Source organism: Pteropus medius, unplaced genomic scaffold, assembly GCF_902729225.1.
Source record: "Pteropus medius unplaced genomic scaffold, Ma_sr-lr_union100, whole genome shotgun sequence".
Taxonomy (NCBI): domain Eukaryota; kingdom Metazoa; phylum Chordata; class Mammalia; order Chiroptera; family Pteropodidae; genus Pteropus; species Pteropus medius.
In genome coordinates this window covers 431,724-456,109 of record NW_024353906.1, presented here as the reverse complement: position 1 = coordinate 456,109, position 24,386 = coordinate 431,724, and the positions used below count along the sequence as shown (strand labels likewise).

The 24,386-nt window shown below is 51.9% G+C and overlaps 1 protein-coding gene across 2 annotated transcripts in view; it reads left to right on the top strand.

The window, feature by feature from the left end:
• OTOG (otogelin) overlaps nucleotides 1-24,386 on the top strand; it is a 72,575-nt gene that overhangs the window by 38,103 nt on the left and 10,086 nt on the right. For both annotated transcript variants that reach the window (XM_039851491.1, XM_039851492.1), the window contains 18 exons: nucleotides 448-604; nucleotides 3,127-3,153; nucleotides 5,649-5,816; nucleotides 8,782-9,060; nucleotides 11,204-11,321; nucleotides 12,036-12,115; nucleotides 12,620-14,418; nucleotides 15,163-15,331; nucleotides 15,636-15,781; nucleotides 16,544-16,633; nucleotides 17,335-17,518; nucleotides 19,677-19,897; nucleotides 20,156-20,294; nucleotides 21,614-21,808; nucleotides 22,021-22,233; nucleotides 22,835-22,939; nucleotides 23,132-23,239; nucleotides 23,673-23,774. In XM_039851491.1, coding sequence (XP_039707425.1) covers nucleotides 448-604; nucleotides 3,127-3,153; nucleotides 5,649-5,816; nucleotides 8,782-9,060; nucleotides 11,204-11,321; nucleotides 12,036-12,115; nucleotides 12,620-14,418; nucleotides 15,163-15,331; nucleotides 15,636-15,781; nucleotides 16,544-16,633; nucleotides 17,335-17,518; nucleotides 19,677-19,897; nucleotides 20,156-20,294; nucleotides 21,614-21,808; nucleotides 22,021-22,233; nucleotides 22,835-22,939; nucleotides 23,132-23,239; nucleotides 23,673-23,774 — 4,300 coding nt within the window. The remainder of the gene's footprint in view (nucleotides 1-447; nucleotides 605-3,126; nucleotides 3,154-5,648; nucleotides 5,817-8,781; nucleotides 9,061-11,203; nucleotides 11,322-12,035; nucleotides 12,116-12,619; nucleotides 14,419-15,162; nucleotides 15,332-15,635; nucleotides 15,782-16,543; nucleotides 16,634-17,334; nucleotides 17,519-19,676; nucleotides 19,898-20,155; nucleotides 20,295-21,613; nucleotides 21,809-22,020; nucleotides 22,234-22,834; nucleotides 22,940-23,131; nucleotides 23,240-23,672; nucleotides 23,775-24,386) is intronic.

Here is a 24,386-nt window from a genome sequence, read left to right as displayed (position 1 = left end):
AGATGACCTGGGACAGACAGTCAGACAAACACAGCTTCTGTGCCCTTTCAAGCCTGTCTCAGTCTGGCTTTTCCTCCAGGTCAGGAATTTCTTCCAAATAGTGATCCTAAACCCCTCATGCTGTGGAATCGGCCTGTTGCCTGTTCTGCCCTCAGTGGAGACAGAGGATAGCTGGCACTCAGCTCGGCACGGCACCCTCCAGGGCCTCAAAGGCTGCTGTCAGATTGACCTTGGCTGTCTCTGGGCCCGGCTGGCAGTTCATCCCCATGTCTATTCCTCAGCCACACCTTCCATCCCTGGATCCAATAGCTGAGGCCGCAGCTTCATCCCATCTTGTGGTCCCTTTATGTTTTTGCTACTCCCTGAGGCTGACTGGCATCAGTTAGGAAGCTGCAGCGCTAATATTCAGGATCTGTCCTCTGACTTCTGACTTCTGACCTCTTCTAGGTCGATGTCACTTGGTTTTACTCAAACTGCCTGACGGATACATGTGGGTGCAGCCGGGGTGGTGACTGTGAGTGTTTTTGTGCCAGTGTGTCCGCCTATGCCCACCAGTGCTGCCAGCATGGGGTAGCCATCGACTGGCGGACACCGCGCATCTGCCGTAAGTGTCTAGACCAGTCATCTGATGGGGAGAGTAGGACCCCTTCTGTGGGCCAGCCTGTGAGGTACCATCACTCTGACGAGCTTGCATTTACTGAATGCTATGTGTATCATTCATTGAATTCTTACAACTACTCTGTGAAGTAGGACTATTCCTGTTTTATAGTTGGAGAAACAGGTTAGAGGGAGAGAGATTAAGTAATATGTTCAAGGTCACACAGGTTAGTAGTAATACCAGGGCTCATCCCCTATAATCTGGCTGCAAACCTGTGCTCTTAACTTTGATGGAGGAGTCAGGAGCCTGGGGTTCCAGCCCCAGAGCTGCCACTGGTGAGCTATCTGACCTTCAACAAGTCACTCCAGCCTCTCTGGGGTTCAATTTTCTCATCTGAAAAATAAGAATAGACCTGTCCCACCAGGTTTATTGTGAGGATCAAATGAGATAGTGAATGTCAAAGCCTTTTGTCAGCTGAGACAGGCTGTCAGAGGCAGCACAGGGTATCAGTACATTTAGGGCAGTGGTGATCTGCAAATACTTTTGGTTGCACACTCTTACCAAGTAAACATATGTCGAGTACACATACATATGCATATATACTATTATTAGAATATATGTATTATTTTGTAATACATATATGTAAATGTGTATTATGAAAGTAAATATTTAAAAGATGAAATAAAACAGAAATTTAAATTATTAACTAATTATTATTTTTTCCTGCATATCAATGATCTTCCTGGTGCAAGTTTGCCTCCCTTTGGTGTGCAGTAGTTATCACACAGGTTCTGGGGCCGCCCTGTTTGGGTTCTGACCCAAGCTCCACCAAGTAGGGTACCCTGGGACATGCTGCTTACACTCCGAGTTGTAATTGGGGGGTTAGGAGAACTATACCTACCTTGCAGGGTGCTGTGGGATTTAAACGAGATAACACATGTAAAGTGCTTGGCGCAGCGCTCTGTGCGATTGCTAAGGTTGCTGTCATTTTTCGTGGGGACATGGCATGTCCTGAGCCCCGGGTGCTTCAGGCAGGATGACTTCAAGAAGATGGAACAGAATTTGCCTTTCATTTGCCCTTTTTCTGCCCATTTTTCTGTGAGACCCTTTTACCATGGATGCCCTGCCTCATGTAGTCTGCTTCTCCCTCTACTTCTCTGATACAGACTCCTTCAGGAAGGAGGAGGGAACATACATTTAATGAGGATCCGTTGTATGCCAGGCCCCGTGCCTTCCGCGGATTAACTCATTTACTATTCAGTGCCAGGACTAGGGCGAGGCAAGTGAGGCCCTTATGCGGCATAAGATTGAACAGGGCACCAGGAGAACTCAGTAATCAACATAACTCATATTTTAAGACAGTATCTTTAAAAAATCAAAACTATTACAAAATAACTTTGATGAACAAAATGTGAACGTTTTAAGTAATGACAGGATCAATATTATTGATTTTCCTTTTGCCTCAGGCTCCAATACGGCTCGGCAAAGCAGTGTCACTGATCCTATCTTTATTTTTAAATTTTCGTATTTTATTCATCATGGATATTTTGCATTAATTTTGAAATTAAAAAATATTGGATTAAAATATTATATATCTTGATTACCAAGATTTTTGATGCCCTCTTAAATTTTGCACCTGAGGTGAGCACTTGCCTTATCCTAGTCCAGGCTTCGAAAGTCTGTGGGGGCAGATACAAGTGGTGGTCCCATCTTATAAAGGAGGGCATTTGCCCATAACCACACAGTAGGCCAATGACTCCTAGTGCTCTTTCCAGGGGACAATGTCAAATGCAAAGGAATTGTGTGGATCATGGAATTTGGAGCGTGGGGCGGAGTTGGTGGCTCTCTTCAGACCATGCCTGTGAATGTAGAGGCCCAGCATCAGCCTTTATCCCAGATCTACCCGACTGGTTTCTCATCGCCTTGTTCCTGGACTTAGGTGCCCCTTGCAAGGTCCCCAGCAAGGGACTAAGTGAGGCCCCAGAGGAACAGGCTGTGTTGCTGAATTTGGCCACTAGAGGGCGCGCTGAGCACACGCTTGGAGGACCTCGTCAGAGCCTGAGGGAAACTGCCGCAGGGGCCTGAACAAGCCTTAGGTCGTGAAGGCCCCTCGTCCCGGTCCCATTCCACCAAGACTCTTGGAAGGCTGACTTCTATTTTGTGCTTGCATTCTTCTAGGACCTTCCACAACATTTCCAATTGGAACTTCCATCCCTCGATTTTAATCTTGCCCTTTGGGGCCACACAAAACACACCCTTCTGCCCAATATTCATTCATTCATTCATTCATTCATTCACTCATTCACTTTGGGCCAGGCTTTGAGCTTTGTGCTGGGGGCACAGAGAGGAGCCACTGTATTTCCTACGCCTTAAGACATCTGAATCCAATGACCACGCCTGAATCTTGGAGTTTAGGAGTTAGGCCAGGTCTGGCCCTTGGGGAAGGAGGGAAAGATGGGATGCTCGGGGCCTTGGCTTTGTCCATCTGTTCCATGCTTCTCAAGAAGTCTCTGTTCTCTCTCTTTCAGCGTATGACTGTGACTTCTTTAACAAAGGTAAGCCTGTCCTCCCAAAGTGGAGCCTTGGGAGCTGGGGCCCTGCCAGCCTTGTCCTGGTGTCACAACAGCATCGGCCATCCTGAGGCCCTTTCTGGCTCTGGAAGAGCCATGACATGGGGGCAGGAGGAACCTCATCATGCAGAGAGAGCCCTGACAGTGCACGGCCCAGGGATTCCTAGAACTCTGTCCCTACCAGCTCCGGAAGCCTCTGTTGGGAGCCCAGGCCAGACCAGCTTCCCAGAAATTGTGCTCACCCAGGGCAGCTTCGCCAGGCAGGAAAAACCCCATTTGCTCCAATGTGCCATCTATGGCCTTCATAATCTAGCTCATCAGGCCCGCAGAAAGTCGTCTTGGGTTTACTGAAGTTTTGAGTTGGCAAAGGCAATTGCAAACTTTTCCTGAGAATGGTGTGGCTCAGCCTGTCAGAGCCATCGTCAAATTTAGTCGAGGCCTCAAGGTATCAGGATGTGCTCCCGCCTCTGCATTAACCAGGGTGAAAACACAGGTCATTGCAAAAGACCCCAGGGAGGTTGATGTCCAGCATTAGAGCCAATCAGTCGATTTAATTACTAGGATAGGGTAGGCATTGGGGGTAGGGCTGCCTAGGAGTAATTTTCAGCACTGATCTCTATCCTGATGGGCCAAGGTTAGACCTTGGCAGAGTTAGATGCTGATCAAGTCCTTGGTGTCATTCACCTTTGATTTCCAAAGCTTCCCCACCCTGTCCCTTCCAGGCACCTTTCTGCCAGGAGCAAACCTATGTAGGTATAAGCCCAAGGCTTTGTCTTCTTGTCCAGTTACCTGCATTATTAGATTTGGGTTTGAGAAACATCCCCCTGGAAAGAGTATAGCGGGTGAAATGATAGGAGACCGACAAGAGATAAGGATACAAGTTAGAGGCTCTGAGAGATGAGGGCTGGACCAAGGTGTAGTATAATTCACAGGAACTGCAGTCCTGTCCACTGTTAGCCTAAACAGTTGGTCTGAAACCTTTAATCCCTAAAGGAATTAATTTGTAGTGGAAGAACTGTGGTCTCTAGGAGAGGCAGAGTCTGTCTGACATCAAGCAAGACATTTCAGCAAGACAGCTCTTTGCAGAGTTTTCTCCCTTCTGTGGCATTTTGGATGGCAGTAATTGGCAAAAGACAAGCTGTTTCTAGCATCCTCCACCTACCCACCCACCCACCTAGCCGTTCCTCGCTCTGCTCTTCTGCCAACATGTTCTCTGGTCCAGGCCCTTGTCAGGTGCTGCGGAGTCAATGGTCAAAGAGAGCTGTCACGGTGTTGCGCGGGAGCCTGCCCACGCTGGCTCTTTAGAATCAATTGTGTGTTCCTAACATTGCATTCACTTGGTAGTTGGAAATTGACCACTGGTGGGAGTATTTACACCGTGGAAATCAGCAAACACTACAAACTGGGGTTTTGTTTGTTTCTTTGCTTGTTTTTTGAGAGCGGATGGTTAACTATCTACCAACAGAGACTGCCTGTCTCAGTAAGGGAGACACCCATGAACCCCTGATTGAGATCCATCACGAGAGCTGTGATCGGAGTGTGCTATGTTCTAAGGGCTGGTGGAGCACCGAGGAGGAGGGCTGATGTTTGCGGGTGACGGGAGAGGGTGCAGGGAGAGCTTCACCAAGGAGGTGATATTTGAGCTGGGTCCCAGGGACAGAGTAGGCGTTTGCCAGACACGAAATGGGACGACTACTCTGAGTGAGGAGGACAGCATGAGTGGGAATATAAGGTAGGACACAACATGGCTCCTTCAAAGAGGAGCAAGGGAAGACCAGTGTGGCAGGGGCAGGGGTGTGGAGAGGTGGGGAGGTAGGCAGGGGTTGGGGCGTGAAGGGCCCTCGAATTCAAGCTGGGGTCTTTGATTCTATCCTGAGGGCAATGGGGAGCCATCGATGAGTCCCAGCAGAGAGTGTGGCTAGGAAGTTGGCTCAGCCACCTCTAGGGAGGAGGCACTGGGGTGGGGAGCACACCTGAGGCAGAGAGGTCAGTTACAACTGTCTGGGAAACCAACCTGTACTGAAAACTGCAGAAACCCAAGAGACGCAAAAGAGACACGTGTTTGGAATAAGGAAACACTAACCTTGATCGAGCCCAAGCCTTCCTGGCCTTCATCACTCTCAGATATCTCCTCAGCGGTGACTCTGAATGGAGCAGTGGCTGGCATGGCAGAGTCTCAGGCAATGGGACAGGCCCACAGAGAGACTTTTGGGTGGCCTTGTTCCCAGGTTTCCTATGAAATGAAATGATTCAGGTACTGTGCAGAGGGTCAGTCCCTGTCAGGGGCTGGCAGCCTGGGATTCCTGTCCTTCCTTCTTATGGAAATCAAGGTCCCTGGGACCTGAGGTGAGGGAAGTGACCAAGGGCAGCTCCTTGGTACTCTCCCTCTCCCTCACCTCTGGTAGGGCTGGGCAGGTAGAGATGGGAGGTGGGCAAAGGCCCAAGAGGGCAGGCCTTACATCTGGGTCCTTTCTCTCTAGCACTGGGTAAAGGCCCCTACCAGCTGGCCAGCCAGGCAGCCGCCGGTACCCTGGTGTCCACAAAGGCAGCAGGTGGTGCCGTAGTCCTAGTGAGCGCGGAAGACGTGGCACCAGGGGACATTGTGAATTTCCTGCTGACAGCTGCACTGTACAAGGCCAAGGCCCACGGTAAGGCCCACCTCTGGCCTCACCCCAGCCCTTGGTGGAGGGAGGCAGTTGCCAGTGGAGGGAGGATGCTGAGGCCCTAAGCCATCTACAGTGGCTGGAAAAACATAGGGCTCCGACAGGGTTCCCAGCTGAGACAGAGTTCGGAGTCAGCCTGTTCTGCTTCTTCAGGGAGACACCTCCCATCTTCTTCCCAAAAAACCAGGGAGGCCAACGTCCAGAAGTCCCATCGAACCTAACTTTACACAATAGCTGCATTCCAGAAAAGCAGGGCAGCAACGGCTGCTACTTCCTCTCCCTCCTCCTCTCCCTATTCTCCTCCTCCTCTTCCTTCTCTTCCTTCTTCTCTCTTCTTCCTTCTCCTCTGCCCCCCATTTAAAAAATAAGTTTATTTTATTTTATATCAGTTCCAGGGGAACAGCATAGAAGCGATCCCCTGATTACGCTGGCACCCATCTGGCACTGCACACAGCCATCACAGTATTATTGACCATATTCCCTATGCTGTAATCTGCATCCCCATGACTATTTTGTAGCTACTAATTTGTATTTCTTAATCCCTTCCCCTTTTACCCAGCCCCGCCCCCCAACACACCTCCCGTCTGGCAATCCCCAGTTTGTTCTCTGTATCTATGAGTCTGCTTTGGTTTAGTTTGTTCAGTTATTTTTTTCTTTAGATTCTGCATATAAGTGAAATCATATGATATTTGTCTTTCTCCATCTGACTTATTCACTTAGTATAATACCCTCTAGGTCCATCCATGTTGTTGCAAATGGTAATATTTCATTTTTCGTGGCCGAGTGACATTCCATTGCATGTATGTACCATAACTTCTTTATCCAATCGTCTATCGATGCTCTGCTCCCCATTTTTAAGACTGTATAGACTTTAAATGCCAGCTGGGCGCTGGCTGATATACAGACTCCAGCAGGGCCTCTTCCTGTGAATAAAGGAGTGGGCCTTTGATTTGCTCAGGTTATGATCCTGAGTTGTGAGTCGGTGTGTTACACCTGGAACCAGCCCTAGCCTCCTGGGCCTCAGACTGCCAGCAAACCCGGAGGGCTTAGCTTTAGTAGGCATTGTCTTCTCTTCAGAGTTCAGTAGTCCCTGAGGGGTGGCAGAACCCTGTCCAGAGAGAAGTGATCCCTGCGTGGTATTTGTTCTGGGCCCCGGGGCCAAGGCCTCAGTTCACCAGTGCCAAAAAGCCTTCTCATCTGTGGCCATGTGTGTGTGTCCCAGGATGTATGGTCACTGTAATCAGCATTTCTTCCCCCAAATCCTGTTGGCCCCATCCAGTCTGAATCTCCTTAATCACAGGGGTGGTCCATGCAGCCAGTTCTGGCATTCACTGGAGCCTAGAGCCAAGACACTTCTCAGAGAGTTCATCCCTACCTAAGAATATAAGTTCTCAAATTCTCAGGGTCTGCCATTTATCTAGTTTTGAGGGTCTACTTCCCTACCCTCCTTCCCTCTCTCTCTCTCCCTCTGCCTCTCTCCTGGCCTCCTTCCCTATTCCCATGCCAGGCACAGAGCTGGGCACTGGGGAATCAGGGATGTAAAAGACACTATCTCTGCCCACCAGTCCCATCTGGGAGACAGACATGATCGAAGGCAGTCACGATGCCTGTGGGAACACTTGGGAGAGGCCCCTGCCTGTCTTGGGGAGTCAGGAGAGGCTTTTTAGAATGCATAATATTCCCTGAGGAATGGAAAGGAATCAGAAAGGGACTTGTAAGCCAAGCTCGGGAGTTGGGTCTTTATGCTGAGTGTAGCAGGGAGCCATGGAGAGGCTTTAAGGAGGGGAGGGACACCCCAGCTCCTGCCCAGCACCAGGCACAGCCAGCATCCCCAGCTATGGGTGATGTTCATGGTGGTATGAGCCAGGGGTACAGTTGGAGGTCACAGGAGGATCATGTCACTGCACAAGGAGACCGGGGAGTGAGGAGCCAGGCACTGGGCCAGTGGAGGGCCGGAAGCTCCCCACCATCCCAAAAAAGAACAGTCCTTTTCTAAACATGTTAGATCCCTAGATCTATGTGGACCTGCTTGGATGTGGTACAACCTTCCATATGTGATAGGCCATCTGCTTAGTGGGAATTTTCTGTCCTCCATTCAATATTTCAGTCCAATAAGTAAAGTCTAGTCCAGAGGAAGTGTTGATTTTCCAGTGGTTTTATGGGCATGTTAAGCAGAACCCTGGAGTAGCCTAGCTTTGGAAAACATCACTATGGACAGGTTTCCCAGAGTCCAGCCTCCATCTCAGTCATGCCTGGGTTTCTTGGGGGCAGGGTGAGGACCCAGCGAGCACCCAGGCTCCCACCCCCACCCCATCTTGTGCTCCTTCCCCTTAACTGTGTCCAGGGTACCAGACAAGAAAAGAGAAAGTACCTTCTAGGTGAGATCTAAACCCCTTCCTCTCTCCGGCACACTGTTTTCCCATCTGTGGGTTAAATTCAGTGTCCCTTAGGTCCACCAGCTCTGACCCTCTGGGGTTCTGTGAGGAGTAGGACCAAGCTAAGGGTCACTGAAACCTGGCAAATCACTGAGCCTCAGCTTTCCAGCATCACCAATACAACGTGACTCCACAGGGCAGCCATTTTCGTCTGTCCCGTTCATTGCTATATCCCTGGGATCTAGAATTCCACCTGGCACACAGAGGGTCCTCAAAAATGTCCAGGGAAGAGAGGGACAGAGGAAAGGAGATAGTTCAGTCACCTTCCTGAGGCTGGGCAGTTGGTGGCTTCCTTAACCCTCCACCTTCCCTGGGGAAGGTGTGAACAGAGAGGCAGCCAGCGGGCAGAAGTGGGTGGGGCGAGGGGAGGCAGAGCAGGGGTGGAGGAGCGAGGCCAGCTAACCCACAGAGGGTGCTGCAGTCCCATGTCGCGGAGAGCGCAGATGTGTGCCCAGGTGTCCGCCCCCCATCTGGACCCCTGCCTGCACCGACCTTCCCCATGTGTCTCTTTGCAGACCCAGATGTGGTATCCCTGGAGGCAGCGGGCAGACCCAACTTCTTCCTCCACGTCACCGCCAATGGGTCTCTGGAGCTGGCCAAGTGGCAGGGCAGCGATGCCTTCCACCACCATGCCTCCTTCTTGCTGCACCAGGGGATGTGGCGGGCAGGCCTGGTGGCCCTGGAGTCCCTGGCAGAGCCTGGATCCTTCCTTTCCGTGTCAGGCCCTGTGCTGGCCCTGCGGCCATATGAACACACAGAGGTGTTCCGCCAGGGCACACTCTTCCAGCTTCTGGGTAATTGTCTACCTCACCATCTCCCTCGGCTCCTCAGCCCCTCACTCAACTGCCCTTCCTGCCCTCTCTCCCCTTACCCTTCAAGTTGGCCCCTAGAGGCAGAATCCTCATTCTCCAGGCACAGAGAGGCCGCATGGGAGATGGAAGGTGGCCTGGCCTCCATATTGGTGGCCTAAGGAGCTGTGGGCAGTGTGGCTTGGGGCCCAGCCAGCTTTCAGGGTCTTACCTACTCCCACAGGCCAATTACACTGTCTAAAAATAGGACAGCCTTTGTGGAAACGAGGGGAGAAATGATCATGGCTGCTGTTAGCGTAGCCCGCTGGCTCAGGTTTCTTGCTGATGGGGGCACATGCCTGCCCTGTGAACCAGCAGCCCCTCTGTCCCCCGTGGAGGCCCAGTACCCAGAGGTGTGATAAGGCAACACCACACCCTTTCTAGCCTCTGCTGGAAGGGGTTCCAGGGCTCTGCCTTCCCACTGCCAGGCACGTCTGCCCCCAAACTACTTGTTCTCTGTCTAAACCCCAGAGGAAGTGATCATTACTTCTTTAACACTCTACACTGGCCTCTCTATCCTACATGTTCATGCCTGCGAGGGCACCTCATGCTGTATGAATGGATCCACCCATGTGTAAATGTGTCTCCTACCAGGCTTGTCATTTATCACCCTCTGCCACCACACACACACTCCAGGGCTGGGCCAGCTCATTCTTAAACTCAGCGGTCATCTACCTAGTCCACCAATGAACAGATTCATCATTGTCTATGATGGGAGGACTGTGTCCCTTTCTGGAAGACACTGAGGCGAAGTGCAATGAGCCTGGGCTTTGAAACCGGACAGTCTTGGGTTCGAATCCTGACCCTGGTCCCTGGCGCTTGGAGGAGAGCCCCTCTCTCCCTGACTCGATTTCTCCACCTGAACAATGGGGATATTTGCCTCAGAAGGTTATTGTGAGGATGGCTTTGCTCCAGGCCTGGCTCATAGTAGCTGCTCCCCAAATGTAAGTTTTCGGTTCTGGGCTCAAGGATCTTGGAAAAGCAGGTTTCCTCACAGTCAGCGACAGTGTGGAGAGTAGGAAGCCAGGAAGGGGCTGCTGGGGTGGGGCTGTCCCTCCAGCCTGCTGTGGAGCCTGCTGTGGAGCCTGCTGTGGAGCCTGCCCACATCTCTCTGCTCAGGCCACGGTTTTAGAGACCGGTCGCTTGTGCCAAGGTAGTCTGGGCTCTTGTCTGCCTCAAGGCCCCCCGTAGGCTGCAGCTTTTCCTTGAGGGTCCCTCATTTGTCAAGGTACTGGGAGAGTTTAATTTTCCCAGCATCTTCTGTCGCTTCAGTGCCTTCATCTGTAAAATGGGAATAATAATAACGCGACTTCATAGGATTATTGTGAGAATTAATGAGTAAGTACTTGTGAAGTGCTGAGTGTCATGCTTGGTGCTATTTCAGAGTTAGCTGTTGTCATTAGTAGTCAGAGCCCAAGTTACTAGGGGCAATAAGGGCAGTGCTCAGACAAACTACACCCTCCAGGTCCCAGTGCTGGTTCAGGATGAGGCTACTTCAAGGAGGCCCTCTGGGTACAGAGAGGGCAGGGCTTATGAGAACAGTTCTCTCCCCTGTCTGGTGCCAGATGCCCAGCAGGACCTTGGAATGAGAGGGAAAGGGATCCCCCCAACACCTACTCCAATCCTCAAGGGAAGCCTCTTGTCTTCATGGAGATCTTCAGTGGCCCGGCCAGAGGCAGGGCGAGGAGGAGGGGACTGTGTCCTGGGGTGCGGGGCAAGCCTGACTACCAAGGTCTCAGAAGGGTGGAGTGATGGGCAATCTTATGGAGAGATCAAGGGTCCAGCCTCCTCTTTGGCCACCCCTCAAAGCCCGCTCCATAGCACCCGCGTCTCCAGCCCCTGCACTAAGTTCTCTGAGCCCCATCCCAAAGATCCTCCAGGCACCAACTCCAGCTCTCAGGGATACAGCGTCTCCTGAGGTTGGCTTTTATTGCATTTGTCTTCGTTTTTCCTGCATGAGTCCATTTGTCTCTTCCATGGGATAGGGCAGGCATGAGCTAAGCTGTCTTGCCTCTATGCTCTGGCTTCTGATCTGGAGCTGGTGCCCAGGATTGCTCAGTCTCAGGACTCTGGTGGGTTGCCTTGTCAGATGCCAAGCCGCTGGGGTCTTCCTACCCCATCTGTGAGTGGCACTACGATGCCTGTGCCAGCCCCTGCTTCCAAACCTGCCGGGACCCATGGGCAACGAGCTGCAGGGACGTGCCCAGGTAGGATGGCATGGAGTTGAGGTATGTGCATCAGCATGTTTGAGCATGTGTGGGAATGGGCTTGTATATAGTCTATGGGCAGAAGTATGAGCATGTCTTGAGGTGTATGAGTACTCACATATACTTGTATATACATGTTTTGTGTGATATGTGTATGGGGGTGTCTGTACCAGGATGAATGTGCCTCATATGTGAATATCAGTTTGTGCACGAAGTATATATAGCTGAGCCTGTGTATTAGTGTGTGTATACAGGTGCATCTTGGCTTGTATAGTTGTGCATATGTACCTGTGTTGGTGCTCCTATGTGCACAAGTGTATATACACTGTTTTTCATAGTGGTCTGTTTGAACTTTATACATATATATCTGTGTGAATATTTTTGAGCCCTGCAGGTGTGGAGAGGGTATGTGAGAATGTGCCTAAATGGAGACACATGTGAGCACGTGCAAGTATGTGTGCATGGTGTGTGCATAACGACCTTGTTTGTGTGTGCTGCCCTTTCAGTCTGAAGGCAGGAGTTGGCGGCATGCCTGTTTGGGTATGCGTGACCCTGTACAAATGTGCGACAGTATATGGAGGTTCATATGAGTGTGTACATGATAAAGACACGCACGCAGGTGTCATAAGAAAGGAGGAGGCCTGTGCGCAATCCAGGTGAATATGACCCTCCCCATGTTCCAGACCACTAACCTGCTCCCTGCTCTGTCCCCAGGGTAGAAGGCTGTGTACCTGCATGCCCCAGCCCCAAGGTCCTGGATGAAGTCACACAGAGATGCGTTTACTTGGAGGACTGTGAGTGGCCTGGATTTCTCATCCCTCCCTCAGATTTACTGTAAATCCCCAGGGTTTCATGAGCCAGTCAGGTCCAGAGCCCCTGGGTACCCAGAGAAGCAGGGTTAGTGTAGGGACCTCCAGAAGGAGAACACCATAAAGCAGGAAGAGATCTCACCCAGTCCATGCTCCCTATTTCACAGAGATTTAAAAAAAAAAACAAGGCCCAGAGTAAGGAAGGGACGGGCTTGGGGTCACGTGGTGAGAATGGGGGGCAGCCAGACTTAGACCTGAGGTCCCTGGGCTTTGGGCTCGGGATTTGAGGTATAGGACGAGCCCAGACGCGCTGACTTCTCTGAGTCACCCATGTGATAGAGGCCATGGGTTGGTCAGGCAGCCTGACCGGCTGTGGGAAGCTGCCTTCCCCACTTCAACTAGGGTGGCAGTCTGGAAGCCTCACGTCATAGTGATGTCCCCTGGGGCACAAGTTACCCTGCCATCTGAGCCTCCTTTCTCATCTGCCAGGTGTGGAGCCAGCGGTTTTGGTTCCCACAGAGGCCGTTGGCAATAAGACCCTCCTTCCCGGTCAAGAGCTGCCCACCACCAGTGGCCAGGAGCTACAGTTTCCACAGGGTACTCCCGGGGTCCCCTCTCACAGGCCAGCGTTCACTCCAGCTGCCCCACTCACTGTGGCCCCGAGCCCGTCCATGGCTGCCACTGAGGGGCCAGTGCTGCCCCCAGGCTCCACCCAGGTCACTCTGCAACAGCCGCTGGGGGTCACTGCGTCTAACCTCCCTGCCCACCCCACAGAGGTCCCTGCCAGCAAGGAAGTGACCGCCAGCCAGCAGACCACCCCCCATGCCACAGCATCCTCAGCCCTCCCTCTTTCACAGCAGATGCTCACACCTGACGTGGGCTTGGGTGCCTTGGAAACGACCAGGGTGACCGCGACCTTTGCAGGGAGCCCCAACATCACAGTCTCCTCTAAGTCATCCCCTGCACCTCGCTTCCCACTCATGACCAAAGCGGTGACGGTCCCAGGCCCTGGCTCCTTGCTTGTTAAGACGACACCCTTACAGGCCTTCCCAAGCCTGGAGTCGCCTGCAAGTCCTTCCCCCAGGCCTGTGGCTTCTCCTGCAGTGACTTCCAGGGCCCCTATTTCCTCAAAATCCCATGAGGCTTTGCTGACACCTGTAACAACGAAGGTCACAAACAGGACAGAGATCTCCCAGTCCATACATGCCGAGACCATTCCCAGCCCCAGCAGCCCCCCAGCCAAGGCTAGAACAGCAGCAGAACAGGTTCCTGCCAGTCCCGTGGCCACCGAGGGAGTGAAGATGGTGCCATCCACGGAGAAGGTCCAACCCGGGCCCAGCCAGCCCACGGGCCTGCCACCATCCCCACTGCCCGGCCCACGTCCCACTGCCCTGCTCCGCCCCAGCCAGCACATCACCACAGCCACCAGGCCTCCAGCTACACCCCCTGGCACTCCAGCAGCCACCAGCCTGTTCACAGTTGCTCATGGGCTGGGGGCCACACCCTTCATATCCCTGGAGTCAACTCAGCCACCCCAGCTCCTCTCTGGCCTGCCTCCTGACACCAGCCTGCCTCTGGCCAAGGTGGGCACATCGGCCCCAATGGCCACGCCTGGCCCCAAGGGCTCCATCATCACCGCTTCACTCCAGCAACAGGCCACACCTCTCACCACGGCCATGACTCCATCTGCTGAGACGCTTCGCCCAGCGCTGCCTCGCACGCCAGCCATTGTGGCCCAGATGCAACCACCCAGTCACACAGTCCCTCAGACAACAAGCACAACTCCAGGCCTGCTTCCGGGAGCCATGCTGCCATCCTCTGGAGTTGTGGCCGTGGCTGAGGGAGCGGCCGCCACAGTATCTGTTGCCCCGCGAAGGAGCACCACGGAAAAGATGGCCATCCTGTCCAAGCAAGTGTCTCTGCCCACCTTGATGCATGGCTCTGCCCAGGGCAGGCCCACAGCGCTCACGCCTGCTGTGACCCACACTCTTGCTACCTTGGTGACTGAGACTGAGAGCCCCTGGGTTGGCACAGTGCCACCGGTGCCCACGTCCCATCCCCTGAGCCCTTTCTCAGCCAGGACTGCCTCCCGAGAGAGCTCTCTGGTTCTGCTCCCTCAGCTGGCTGAGGCCCATGGAACCTCGGCGGGACCTCGGCCCCCAGCAGAGCCGGTGGGAGAGGCCACCACCGAGCAGTCTGGGCGCTCAGCCCCAGTTCAGAGCATCTCAGAGGGTTCAGCTGAGGCCTCGGCAACCACCCCTGAAGCCAACGCATCTGCCGTGTGTGTCGTGAGTGACTGGGCAGGGTTCTGGCTTCCTGCATGTGGACGCTCCATGCTTTCCCTTTCGCCGTGCCACCGTGCGTGGATACCATACACTCTCCTTTGCCTGGGCAAGGGGCAAGGCCTGTCGCAGCTTTTTAGCCAGCTGCCAGGCTGCAAGATGGGGTTTGGTTGCTGCTCACACTCCTGCCCCGAGCCCCTGGAGCCTCAGAAATTCTCCAGGCTCCTATGGGGCTCTGATACCACAGCAGGGTCACACCATGCCCCACTGGGGCTGCAGGGGCTGATTGGATGGCTTAGCATGATGCCAGTGTGTCTATGATTGTACACGTGGGACTGTGTGTGCACACATTTGTGTTCACTTGTATGAGTTCTCAGATATCTGTGCATGTATGATACACGATGTTGAGAAATATGTGTGTCTGCGTTTGTGAGGTAGAGTGTGTGTGTGCGTGGGTGTGTGTGAGTCTGAGCTAGTGTTTCTGCATGTTTGTGCACTTGGGGCTTTCAGCACAGGCCAGGCAGTTGTGCAAAGGTCTCGGGGAGTCAGTCCCCTGACCCTCAATCCCATACTCAGCCCAGCCCCAGGCACCGATGGCATGCTGGGTGGGCGGAGGGTGAGGACACCATCCCCTTGTGATTTTATCTCAGGATCCCCTCTTGCCCTCCTGGCTTGGGGTTGGGTGGGCAGGGGTGAGTTGCTGTGGCCCCTAGGGCAGCACTCACGCTGTCCCTCCACCCTGTGCCCCAGCCAATCCCGGAGGAGAACTGCGTCCGCCATATCTGCCTGGAGGGCCAGCTGATCCGCGTGAACCAGTCTCAGCACTGTCCCCAGGGCGCTGCACCTCTGCGCTGTGGAGTCCTGGGCCTCGCAGTGCGAGTGGGCGGGGACCGCTGTTGTCCCTTCTGGGAGTGCCCCTGTGAGTCCTGGGCCCCCTGGAACCTGCCATGTCCTCCTTGTACCCCTACCCCCCGCATGCCCTCTCTCCTCAGCATCAGGGTAACCCTGACCTGAATGCACCCTCCCATGGGACCTGTCATCTCAGTGTGATGCTGACTTGGCAGATTTCTCACCCTTATGACCTCTGATCTCTGTATGACAACTGCTCTGTCATAGGGCCTGTGAATCACCCAGGAAAAGATCTGGGCACCTGCCTTGTGTTCCTAAACAGCCTTCACCTTGGAGGCATCTGTTTGTTTTTACTGTCCCCTGCCCCATCCCAGGCCGATGCTCAATCTTCCCTGATCTGAGCTTCGTGACCTTTGATGGGAGCCACGCAGCCCTGTTCAAGGAGGCCATCTACATCCTCAGCCAGAGCCCAGACGAAATGGTCACCGTCCATGTCCTCGACTGCAAAAGCGCCAACCTGGTGACTGCTTCCTGCTTCCTTTCCCACCAGCACTTAGGGATTTGACTGAGTTTGGAGGAGAGATTGAGCAGTGAGTTGGGTTTTGAGGAGTGTCGGAGGTGAGGACAGATGTGGAAGCTCTGTCTCTCTCCAGGAGTCTCCTAGAATGGGCATATGGGGAAAAAGGGTGAGGGGAGTTCACCACCTCCTGGCCTTTCCTGGGGCCTGCGGCATCCCCAGCTTGTCCCAGCTACCTAGGCACATGTGGGATGGCACCGAAGGGTAGAGGGGCTGGGATGTGGGCTGATCAACGGTGCCAGCTACAGGGAATCGCCTACTAGGATTCCTCCACGAGCCAGCCTTTTTGTGTGGGACTGGACTTGCATGAGTTCAGGTGGATATAAATATTCCGTGGGATTCTGCATCATCTGCCCAGCCCTGATGGGTGCCCCTGGCATATTGTTGGGAGGTCGGGGGCAGGAACAGGGGCGGGAAGAGTGATCACAGGAAAAAATAGAATGATTAGAAGGGCTCAGAATTTGTGTTAATTTAGACAAAGAGATGCAACTAACTGCCTCCAGCTCTTGCATTTCTTATTTCATTGTTTTGTGCTCATAAAAATGTTTTCAGAACTTTCTTGCCACTTTGAGCTGTGTCTTGGCTGTCTGTGCCTGAAACAGAGGCTGGCACATAGCAGGTGCTTAATAACTGTTTGTTGAGTAAATGGATGGATGGATGGACAGATGAGGAGGCAGGATTGATGAGGCTAGGCTCTCTTTGCAGGGCCACCTGAACTGGCCCCCGTTCTGTCTGGTGATGTTGAATGTGACTCACTTGACCCATCAGGTCACTATTGACCGCTTCAATCGGAAGGTGAGTGCGTCAGAGAGCCAGTCCTCCTGGTCAGGGCAGAAGTCAGCTAAGGGGCAGGGTGTCCAGGGTAGAGGTGCCTTAAGGCTTATTCACAAATGGGAGCAGGGGTGGGGAAGGACCCTATTAAAAATAATGCAAAATTAGGTATATTTGGAAGTGATTTTAATTAGAATACTTGTGGCCACCCCGTTGTCAAGCAAGAAAGTGTACCAAGAGAAACATTGTGATGAAAGATATTAGAAAGGCAAGAGACAGTGGCCTCAAGTGGTCGAGGTTAAAATATCTCACTTCTGTACTTTCGTTCTGAGGAATTCTGTGCTAATGGTCAGCACAGAGATGGGGAGACCCCAGAGAAGGTGTGCCCTACACAGAGGCTGGGGATTGAGGGAAGATCTCCCAGAAAAAAAAAATGATCTGAGATCAGGAAAAAATAGAATGATTAGAAGGGCTGAGAGTTTGTGTTGATTTAGACAAAGAGATGCAACTAACTGCCTCCAGCTCTTGCATTTCTTATTTCATTGTTTTGTGCTCATAAAAATGTTTTCAGAACTTCCTTGCCACTTTGAGCTGTGTCTTGGCTGTCTGTGCCTGAAACAGAGGCTGGCACATAGCAGGTGCTTAATAACTGTTGGTTGAGTAAATGGATGGATGGATGGATGGACAGATGGACAAGCTCACATCGAACACCCCTTCCCCACAAGGTGACTGTGGACTCCCAGCTTGTGTGGCCTCCTGTGAGCAGGCATGGGTTCAGAATTGAAGATACAGGCCACATGTATGTGATCCATACGCCATCACACATCCAGATCCAGTGGCTTCACAGCTCTGGACTCATGATCCTCGAGGCCAGCAAAGCCAGTGAGGCCCAGGGCCGTGGCCTGTGTGGTGAGGTGGGACCCAGCTGGGGGGAGGGAGATGCTTTCTGGGTCCACCTCTGCCCCCAGACAGAGGTTCCCCTGGACCAGAGAAAACTGAGACAGAGTGCCAGGCCAGAGGTGGGACCAGTGTTGCTGCCGGGGCAGAAAGACCTAATGTCTTGTGTTCTGGGGCTGAAGCTGCCAGCAAGGAGATGGCGCAGGACTCTAGCCATGACCACTTGTCACTTCAGCTGGGAATGTCTGTCAGCTTCCCTGATAGCTTCCTAATACCAGATAATCCTTCCCGTCTGCATATGCCTGGGCATTTCACAAAGCACTTCCACACTCTGATCTCATTTATCCTAGGTCATCCACACAATAACCCTTAGAGAGGGCCATTGAGCTAAAGAAGAAAGGGGGCTCAGAGAAATTAAGTGATTGCCTAAGGTCACACAGTAGAGCTGCTGCAACACATAGAACCGGTGTTCTTCATTCAGACCACAGCATGATCACAGAGAGCATAGGACTGGATGTATTTTGATAAGAAAAAGGGGTATAGGAAGAATCTGAGTGTGGACTGCTGGTCCTTGCAAGGGTAGGAGGATGTGGGCCCCCACAAGGCACTCCATGACAAATGGCTATGATAGACCGCCATGATTACGATGAGGAATGACATAGGAATACTTATACAAACACATCCTTGCATGCCCTCCATCTGTAAATCTGCACCCATTTTGTAGGTTCACATCATGCCCCCATACTCAAAATGGTCTCTACACTTGCACTAACACACGTACGTCTGCTTCATGCTCATTCTTTCATTTGCGCAACACATATTTACCAAGTATCAGTCACTGGGGACAGAACAGGAGGCAAAAAAAGACAAAATGCCCATTCCGTTAGGCTTCCATCCTTACTGACACAAACACGTCTCCTTCTCTCACCATTTCTTTCTTTTTACACCTGGCAGAGAGCGCTGTGGTCAGCAGCAATCCGGTGGGTCAGCTCCTCCCTAGGATCACATTTATGACACCCTTCAGTGACTCAATGCCAAGACCAAAAATGTGACCACTGGGGCCATTGATAAAATCTGAGGGTTTTGTATTAAATCATGCTTTATATTCACAAAGCTGGTGGCTGGAGATGCCAGAGAAGGAGTCAGAGAATTGATCTCTATTTTATCCAAACTAGCACTTGGTAACTTGGGCACTCTGCAAGGCAACATGGGGGATCACTGAGAGTGAGAATGTAAAGGAAAATGGGTCTTTGAACTCAGAGAGCAAGACCGAGGCCTGTTGCACAGAATTGGGACGGTCATGGATGGTACATCTGAGGGGCCCCTGAAGAAAGGATTTCTGAGAAAGTGCTTCAGGAAGAGGGAGCAGCATCAGCAACAGGAAGCCGGAAGTTAAGGTCATGTTAGAAGCTGTGACAGCTCAACTCATTTCTTATACACATAAATTCCTAAATGGAAATTCCTTCCATCTTGTAGCTCTGCCATTTTCAATATCAGCTTCCAACTCCATAGAAAGGAAAAGAGTTAGGGAGTGTGAATGGACCAGGCCTGGAAGTGGTGCCCATCACCTTCACTCACATTCCATTGGCTGGGACTCAGTCACATGGTTTTGCACAACTACAAAGAGAGTCTGAGGACAATAGGCTAGTGGATTGCCCAGGAAGATGAGAAAACAGGTGTGATAATGAGCTAGCAATCTTTGTTAAAGCAGATTTTTTTGAGTAACTTTTAATTCTGATATAATGTTAAATTTAGAAGTTACAAAAATGGTATAAAGAACTCTCACACACTAGTGTTCTAGTTGCCCAGGTTTACCAATGTGTTCGCATTTTGCCCCAATTTGCTTCTCTTTATATGTATAGATATAGATATACTGAATATATATGTACTTTTCTATGGATATGCAATTTATATATATGCATTTTTTCTGGACCATTTGTAAGTATTTTTGTATCCCTAAATACTTGGGTATGTATTTCCTAAGAACAAAGACATTTTCTTACATAGCAACTTTCTTAGTTTCTCTGTGCCTCATTTATTTTCATCTATAAAATGGGATCATAGTAATACCAATCTCAAAAAATTGTGGTGAGAAATATACAAGTGACAGCTGGGTACCTGAGAGTAATGGTAATTATTATGGCTATTGGGATAATTCTGCCCCTTTCAGGTATCTGTGATGGGGACGCAGCCAATGACCTCACCCTGGAGGATGGTTCTGTGGTGGGTGAAGCTGAGGACCCTGCTCCCTTTCTGGACAGCTGGCAAGTGCCCAGCTCCCTGACCTCAGTGGGCCAGACCCGCTTCCGCCCGGACAGCTGTGCCACGGCTGACTGCTCCCCCTGCCTTCGCATGGTGTCCAACCGCACCTTCAGTGCCTGCCACCGCTTCGTATGTGCCGACTGGGGTCCAGCGCGGGGGGGACCTCCCGAGATGGGAATGGAAGCACCTACTTGCAGAGGGGGCCAATGGCCAGAGCTGGGAGGCATAAATCTGTTGGGGGGGATCTCCCAGAGGTGTTGAGCTTGGGACCAGATTGGGAGCCTGCAGAGGCTCACTGTTGCCCCTGGGCAGGGCTGGGGGGAGCAGAATGGGGCCCTGGGACGTGGCGAATTAGGGGTGGCAGCACTGCCCGATGCACGTACCCAGGTCCCACCAGAGTCGTTCTGTGAGCTGTGGATCCGGGACACCAAGTACGTGCAGCAGCCCTGTGTGGCACTGACCGTGTATGTGGCTATGTGCCACAAGTTCCACGTGTGCATCGAGTGGCGGCGTTCCGACTACTGCCGTGAGTTGGTGGGCGGAGGTGGGGGTCAGAAGGTCTCCTCGTCCCTGTTAGAGTGGAAAAGCTTACAGACCTGAGTCCAAGTCGAGGCTCTCCTGGATTTAATCATTCATTCATTCATTTATGTTAATTAGTAAAGTTATAAATACTTTATAAATTAATCTATAAATATTTTAATAAGTTAACAAATTTATTTTTATCATAATTTATATTAATAAGTCAAGTAAATATTATTTATTTATTATTTAACGTCTAAATCTCTTTGCCTCATCTGTAAATGGGGACAGTAATAATAGCTCTCTCTAGGTTGTTTTGAAGATGACATGAGATACCGTATCCAGAGAGCCTCACACATGCTCATCACATGGTTACGGTCCAGCAAATATTAATTCTTTTCTCTTCATTGTTGGCCATCTTCTTCTTCTTTCAGTCTCTCCCCTCCTTCCTTGAAGGTAGAAATGAGATCCACCTCGTACCACCCCCATTAGCTTTGTCTCAGTGAATAAGCACGGATGGACCGGCCTAAAGTAGTTTAAACATATCCGGAAAGGCTAGAAACAACTCACAAGAAAACCACACTTATTATATGACAGATAACAGATGAAAAGGCAAACCCATCTATAGTAGTTTTTCTAACTCTGGATCCCAACTCAGTGGGTATGAAATCAACTTTGGGGATCAGCACCAGCATTTAAAAATGCAATAGACTAGAAAATGCTAGCATGTACTGCATCTAAAAAGGTTAAGTATTACTTCATGAAAAAGGTTTTTTTCAACACATCAGTGCTTCTCAGTCTTGGCTACCTTTTGAAATCGTCCAATGAACTTCAAAAAGTATGGATGCTTGGGCCCTACAATCACATATTCTGATTCCTTTGGTTTGGGGTCAGGTCCCGATAATGACATTTCCAAAGCTCTCAAGCGATGATTTTGCAAGCAGGTTTAAGGACCACTGCTCTATATGTATATGTGTATTGGACCACAATGTAAAAATCTCGTTTTAGAGTCAAGAGTTTGAAAACACTGATCTAGAGCAAGGGATTGGCAAACATTTTCTATAAAGGCTTTGGAGGGCTGTATAGTCTCTGTCATAATAACTCACCTTTTATAATACGCAAACAGCCAGATTCAATAGGTAGATGAATGAACATGTTTATGTTTCAATAAAATGTTATTTGCTGACTCTTAATCTAGAGGAAAGAGGCAATGATACCAAACCCCTTTGCACTGTCTGCTGAGGTATGGATGATGCTCTGAGCCTCCCCACCCCCTTACCCTGACTGGGGTCTGAGCTGGGCCTGGTGTGCACTGTGCCTCTGCAGCCTTCCTGTGCTCCAGCGACTCTATATACCAAGCATGTGTGGCAGCCTGTGATCCCCCTGAGACGTGTCAGGATGGGATGCTGGGCCCGTTGGACCCAGAGCAGTGCCAGGTGCTGGGCGAAGGCTGCGTCTGCTCTGAGGGCACCATCCTGCACCGGCGCCACTCGGCACTCTGCATCCCTGAGGAGAAGTGCGGTAGGTTCCTCTCCCCCTGTGGTGGGGCCCTCCAAAACTGATCTCACCCAAGGGTCTCCTTCACTCTCCTGCTGCCCAATGGCTGAGGCCCATTTGCATCCCTTTGAGTCTGCTGTGGGGTGGTCAGTGTCCCAAGGGAGGCCTAGCCTAGGATGGTCTGGGCCTTCCCACCCTCCTCAGTCCCCTGTGCCCCTCTTTGGCCCCCACTGCAGCTTGCACTGACAGCACTGGGGTGCCACGGGCTCTGGGAGAGATCTGGAACAGCTCCCTGAGTGGATGCTGCCAGCACCAGTGCCAAGCTCAGGACATCATCATCCCAGTGGACCTGGACTGCCCGGGCCCTCGCCCTGAGAGCTGCCCACGCTTTGGGGAGGTGGCCCTGCTCATGTCCACTGAGGATCCCTGCTGCCTGGGGGCTGTGTGTGGTGAGTCCCACCATTCACTGGCCTGGACCTCAATCGTAAGATGGTTAAAAGGCTCCAGCTCTGACCTTGATGGGTAGGACAAGGCCTGGGACAATGAAAATGTCTCGTGGGGAGTATGTTGAGGGGAGTGGAGAAGCCTGCGGCGGGGCGGGGGCGCGCAGGAGCCATGCCTTAGGAGTCAGTGTGGGCAGGGGCTTCATGGCACTGGGCTCTGGAGCCAGGCAGGCTGGTGGGCTCTTCCTCTACCACCTTGCAGCCTTGTGACATTGGCAGATCATTTAACATCTTCTGTGCCTTGGTCAATCCTCCTGTACCACGAGGCTGACAATAGTACCCACTTTCTGGGCTGTCGTGAGAATTACAGAATTCATACTGATCTAGACCAGCAGCTGGCACACGGCCCATCATGACAAACGTTAACTCTTATTGCTCTTCTGCCCCAGTCCTGGCCCCTCTGTGACCCTCCGAGGCCCCTTCCAGGAACACGGGCCCTGGCAGCTGGGGGCTATAATGGGGACCAGGCGTCCAGGGGCTGGGCAATGCTGGAGGCTGGGGGTTGTCCTGGCCTCCAGGTGACAGGCCTTGTGGCCCCCGGGGCCAGTGTGTAACCAGACTCTGTGCGAGGGCCTCGCCCCAACCTGCCGCCCAGGCCACCGACTCCTCACCCACTTTCAGGAGGACTCCTGCTGCCCTAGCTACAGCTGCGGTGAGAGGTCCTGGGCAGGGAGAGGGGGACACTGACCACTCGAGGGAGGTGGGAAGCCCTGCACCTGGAGTCGGGGAGCAAGGACAACTCTGGGGACTGGGTTCTGGCTGGAGATGAGAGCAGAGACAGAGCGGGGCCTGGTGTGACCAGGCAAGGTCTGCTCCCAGCACTCAAATCCTGTCTCTTCCCCAGAGTGTGACCCAGATCAGTGTGAGGCAGAGGTGGTCCCCAGCTGCCGCCAGGACCAGATCCTGATCGCCGGCCACCTGGGGGATTCGTGCTGCACCTCCTACTTCTGCGGTGGGTGGACATGCCATCAGATGTCTGCATGCACACCTGGACTGCAGCCGTCCCCTTCCTCATCCCTGCTTTGCTGGGCAGCTGGGAGGAAAGGGTGGGGGTCTTTGGTTGGGGTGGGCACAAGGAGAAGGTGAGATCCCTGTTCAGAAAGAAGTATAGAATGAAGAGGAAACTGATCCCTGCTTTGTCTCGTAAACAACGAAGCATGAGGAAATCGGTTCTTGGTCAGTGTCAGACCAAGGTGGACATGAGAGAGAATGTCCAGATTCTGATTCTAGGACAGATCACACGAGACCATGAAACACTGCTGTTAGTCTAGCTTCTGTTGCAACTGGATTTTTGGGGTGCCCCCACCCAGCAGCCTGTTCTGTAGCAGTACAGTTCCCCATGAGGGGAACTGCCTGTGACAGCTGTGGCCCCTCTCCCTTCTCAGCCTGTGGCGACTGTCCAGATCCAGCTCCCGAGTGTCAGGAAGGGGAGGCGCTCACCGTGGACAGGAACACTACGGAGCTCTGCTGCCCTCTGTACCAGTGCGGTGAGTCCTGGCTGGACGTGGGGCCATGGCCAACGGGGCTCCAGGGACATTTGTGTGCTACCGGGCCCCTTCACAAAGTCTTTACCCCGAGACCAGCGATATTATTACCTTGTCCCAGTCTTCATTATACTTTTATTACAAAAGCGCTGGATATGCCTTATAGAAAGTAAAAATCCAAGTAAATATAAGAAAATGAAAATATTATCTTCCTACCTCCGGGATGTTTCACTGTCAACACTTTAGACCATATCTTTCCAGATATTCTCTATGCCTTTATATACATGCGTTTTACCAAAATGTCATCCCGTACATGTTCTTTTTCAACAAGCTGTGAAGATGCTATCTTTATTTTTCCATGTTAATAAATTTTAAAATTATATCATATCCAGTCCACAATTCTCCAAGCTAGGATCCAATCCAGGACCACACATTAACATTATGTGTCTTCTATGTCTTTTAATCTAACACAGGTCCCTTTTTCTGTGACACTAAATTACAGAGCCTGGTATATGGTCCTGCAGAAAGTCTCACCTTCTGCATTAATCCAGTTGTTTCCTGTGGAACTGTTTATCTTGTTTTTCTAGCCTCTGTGCTTCCTGCGAACTGGAAGTG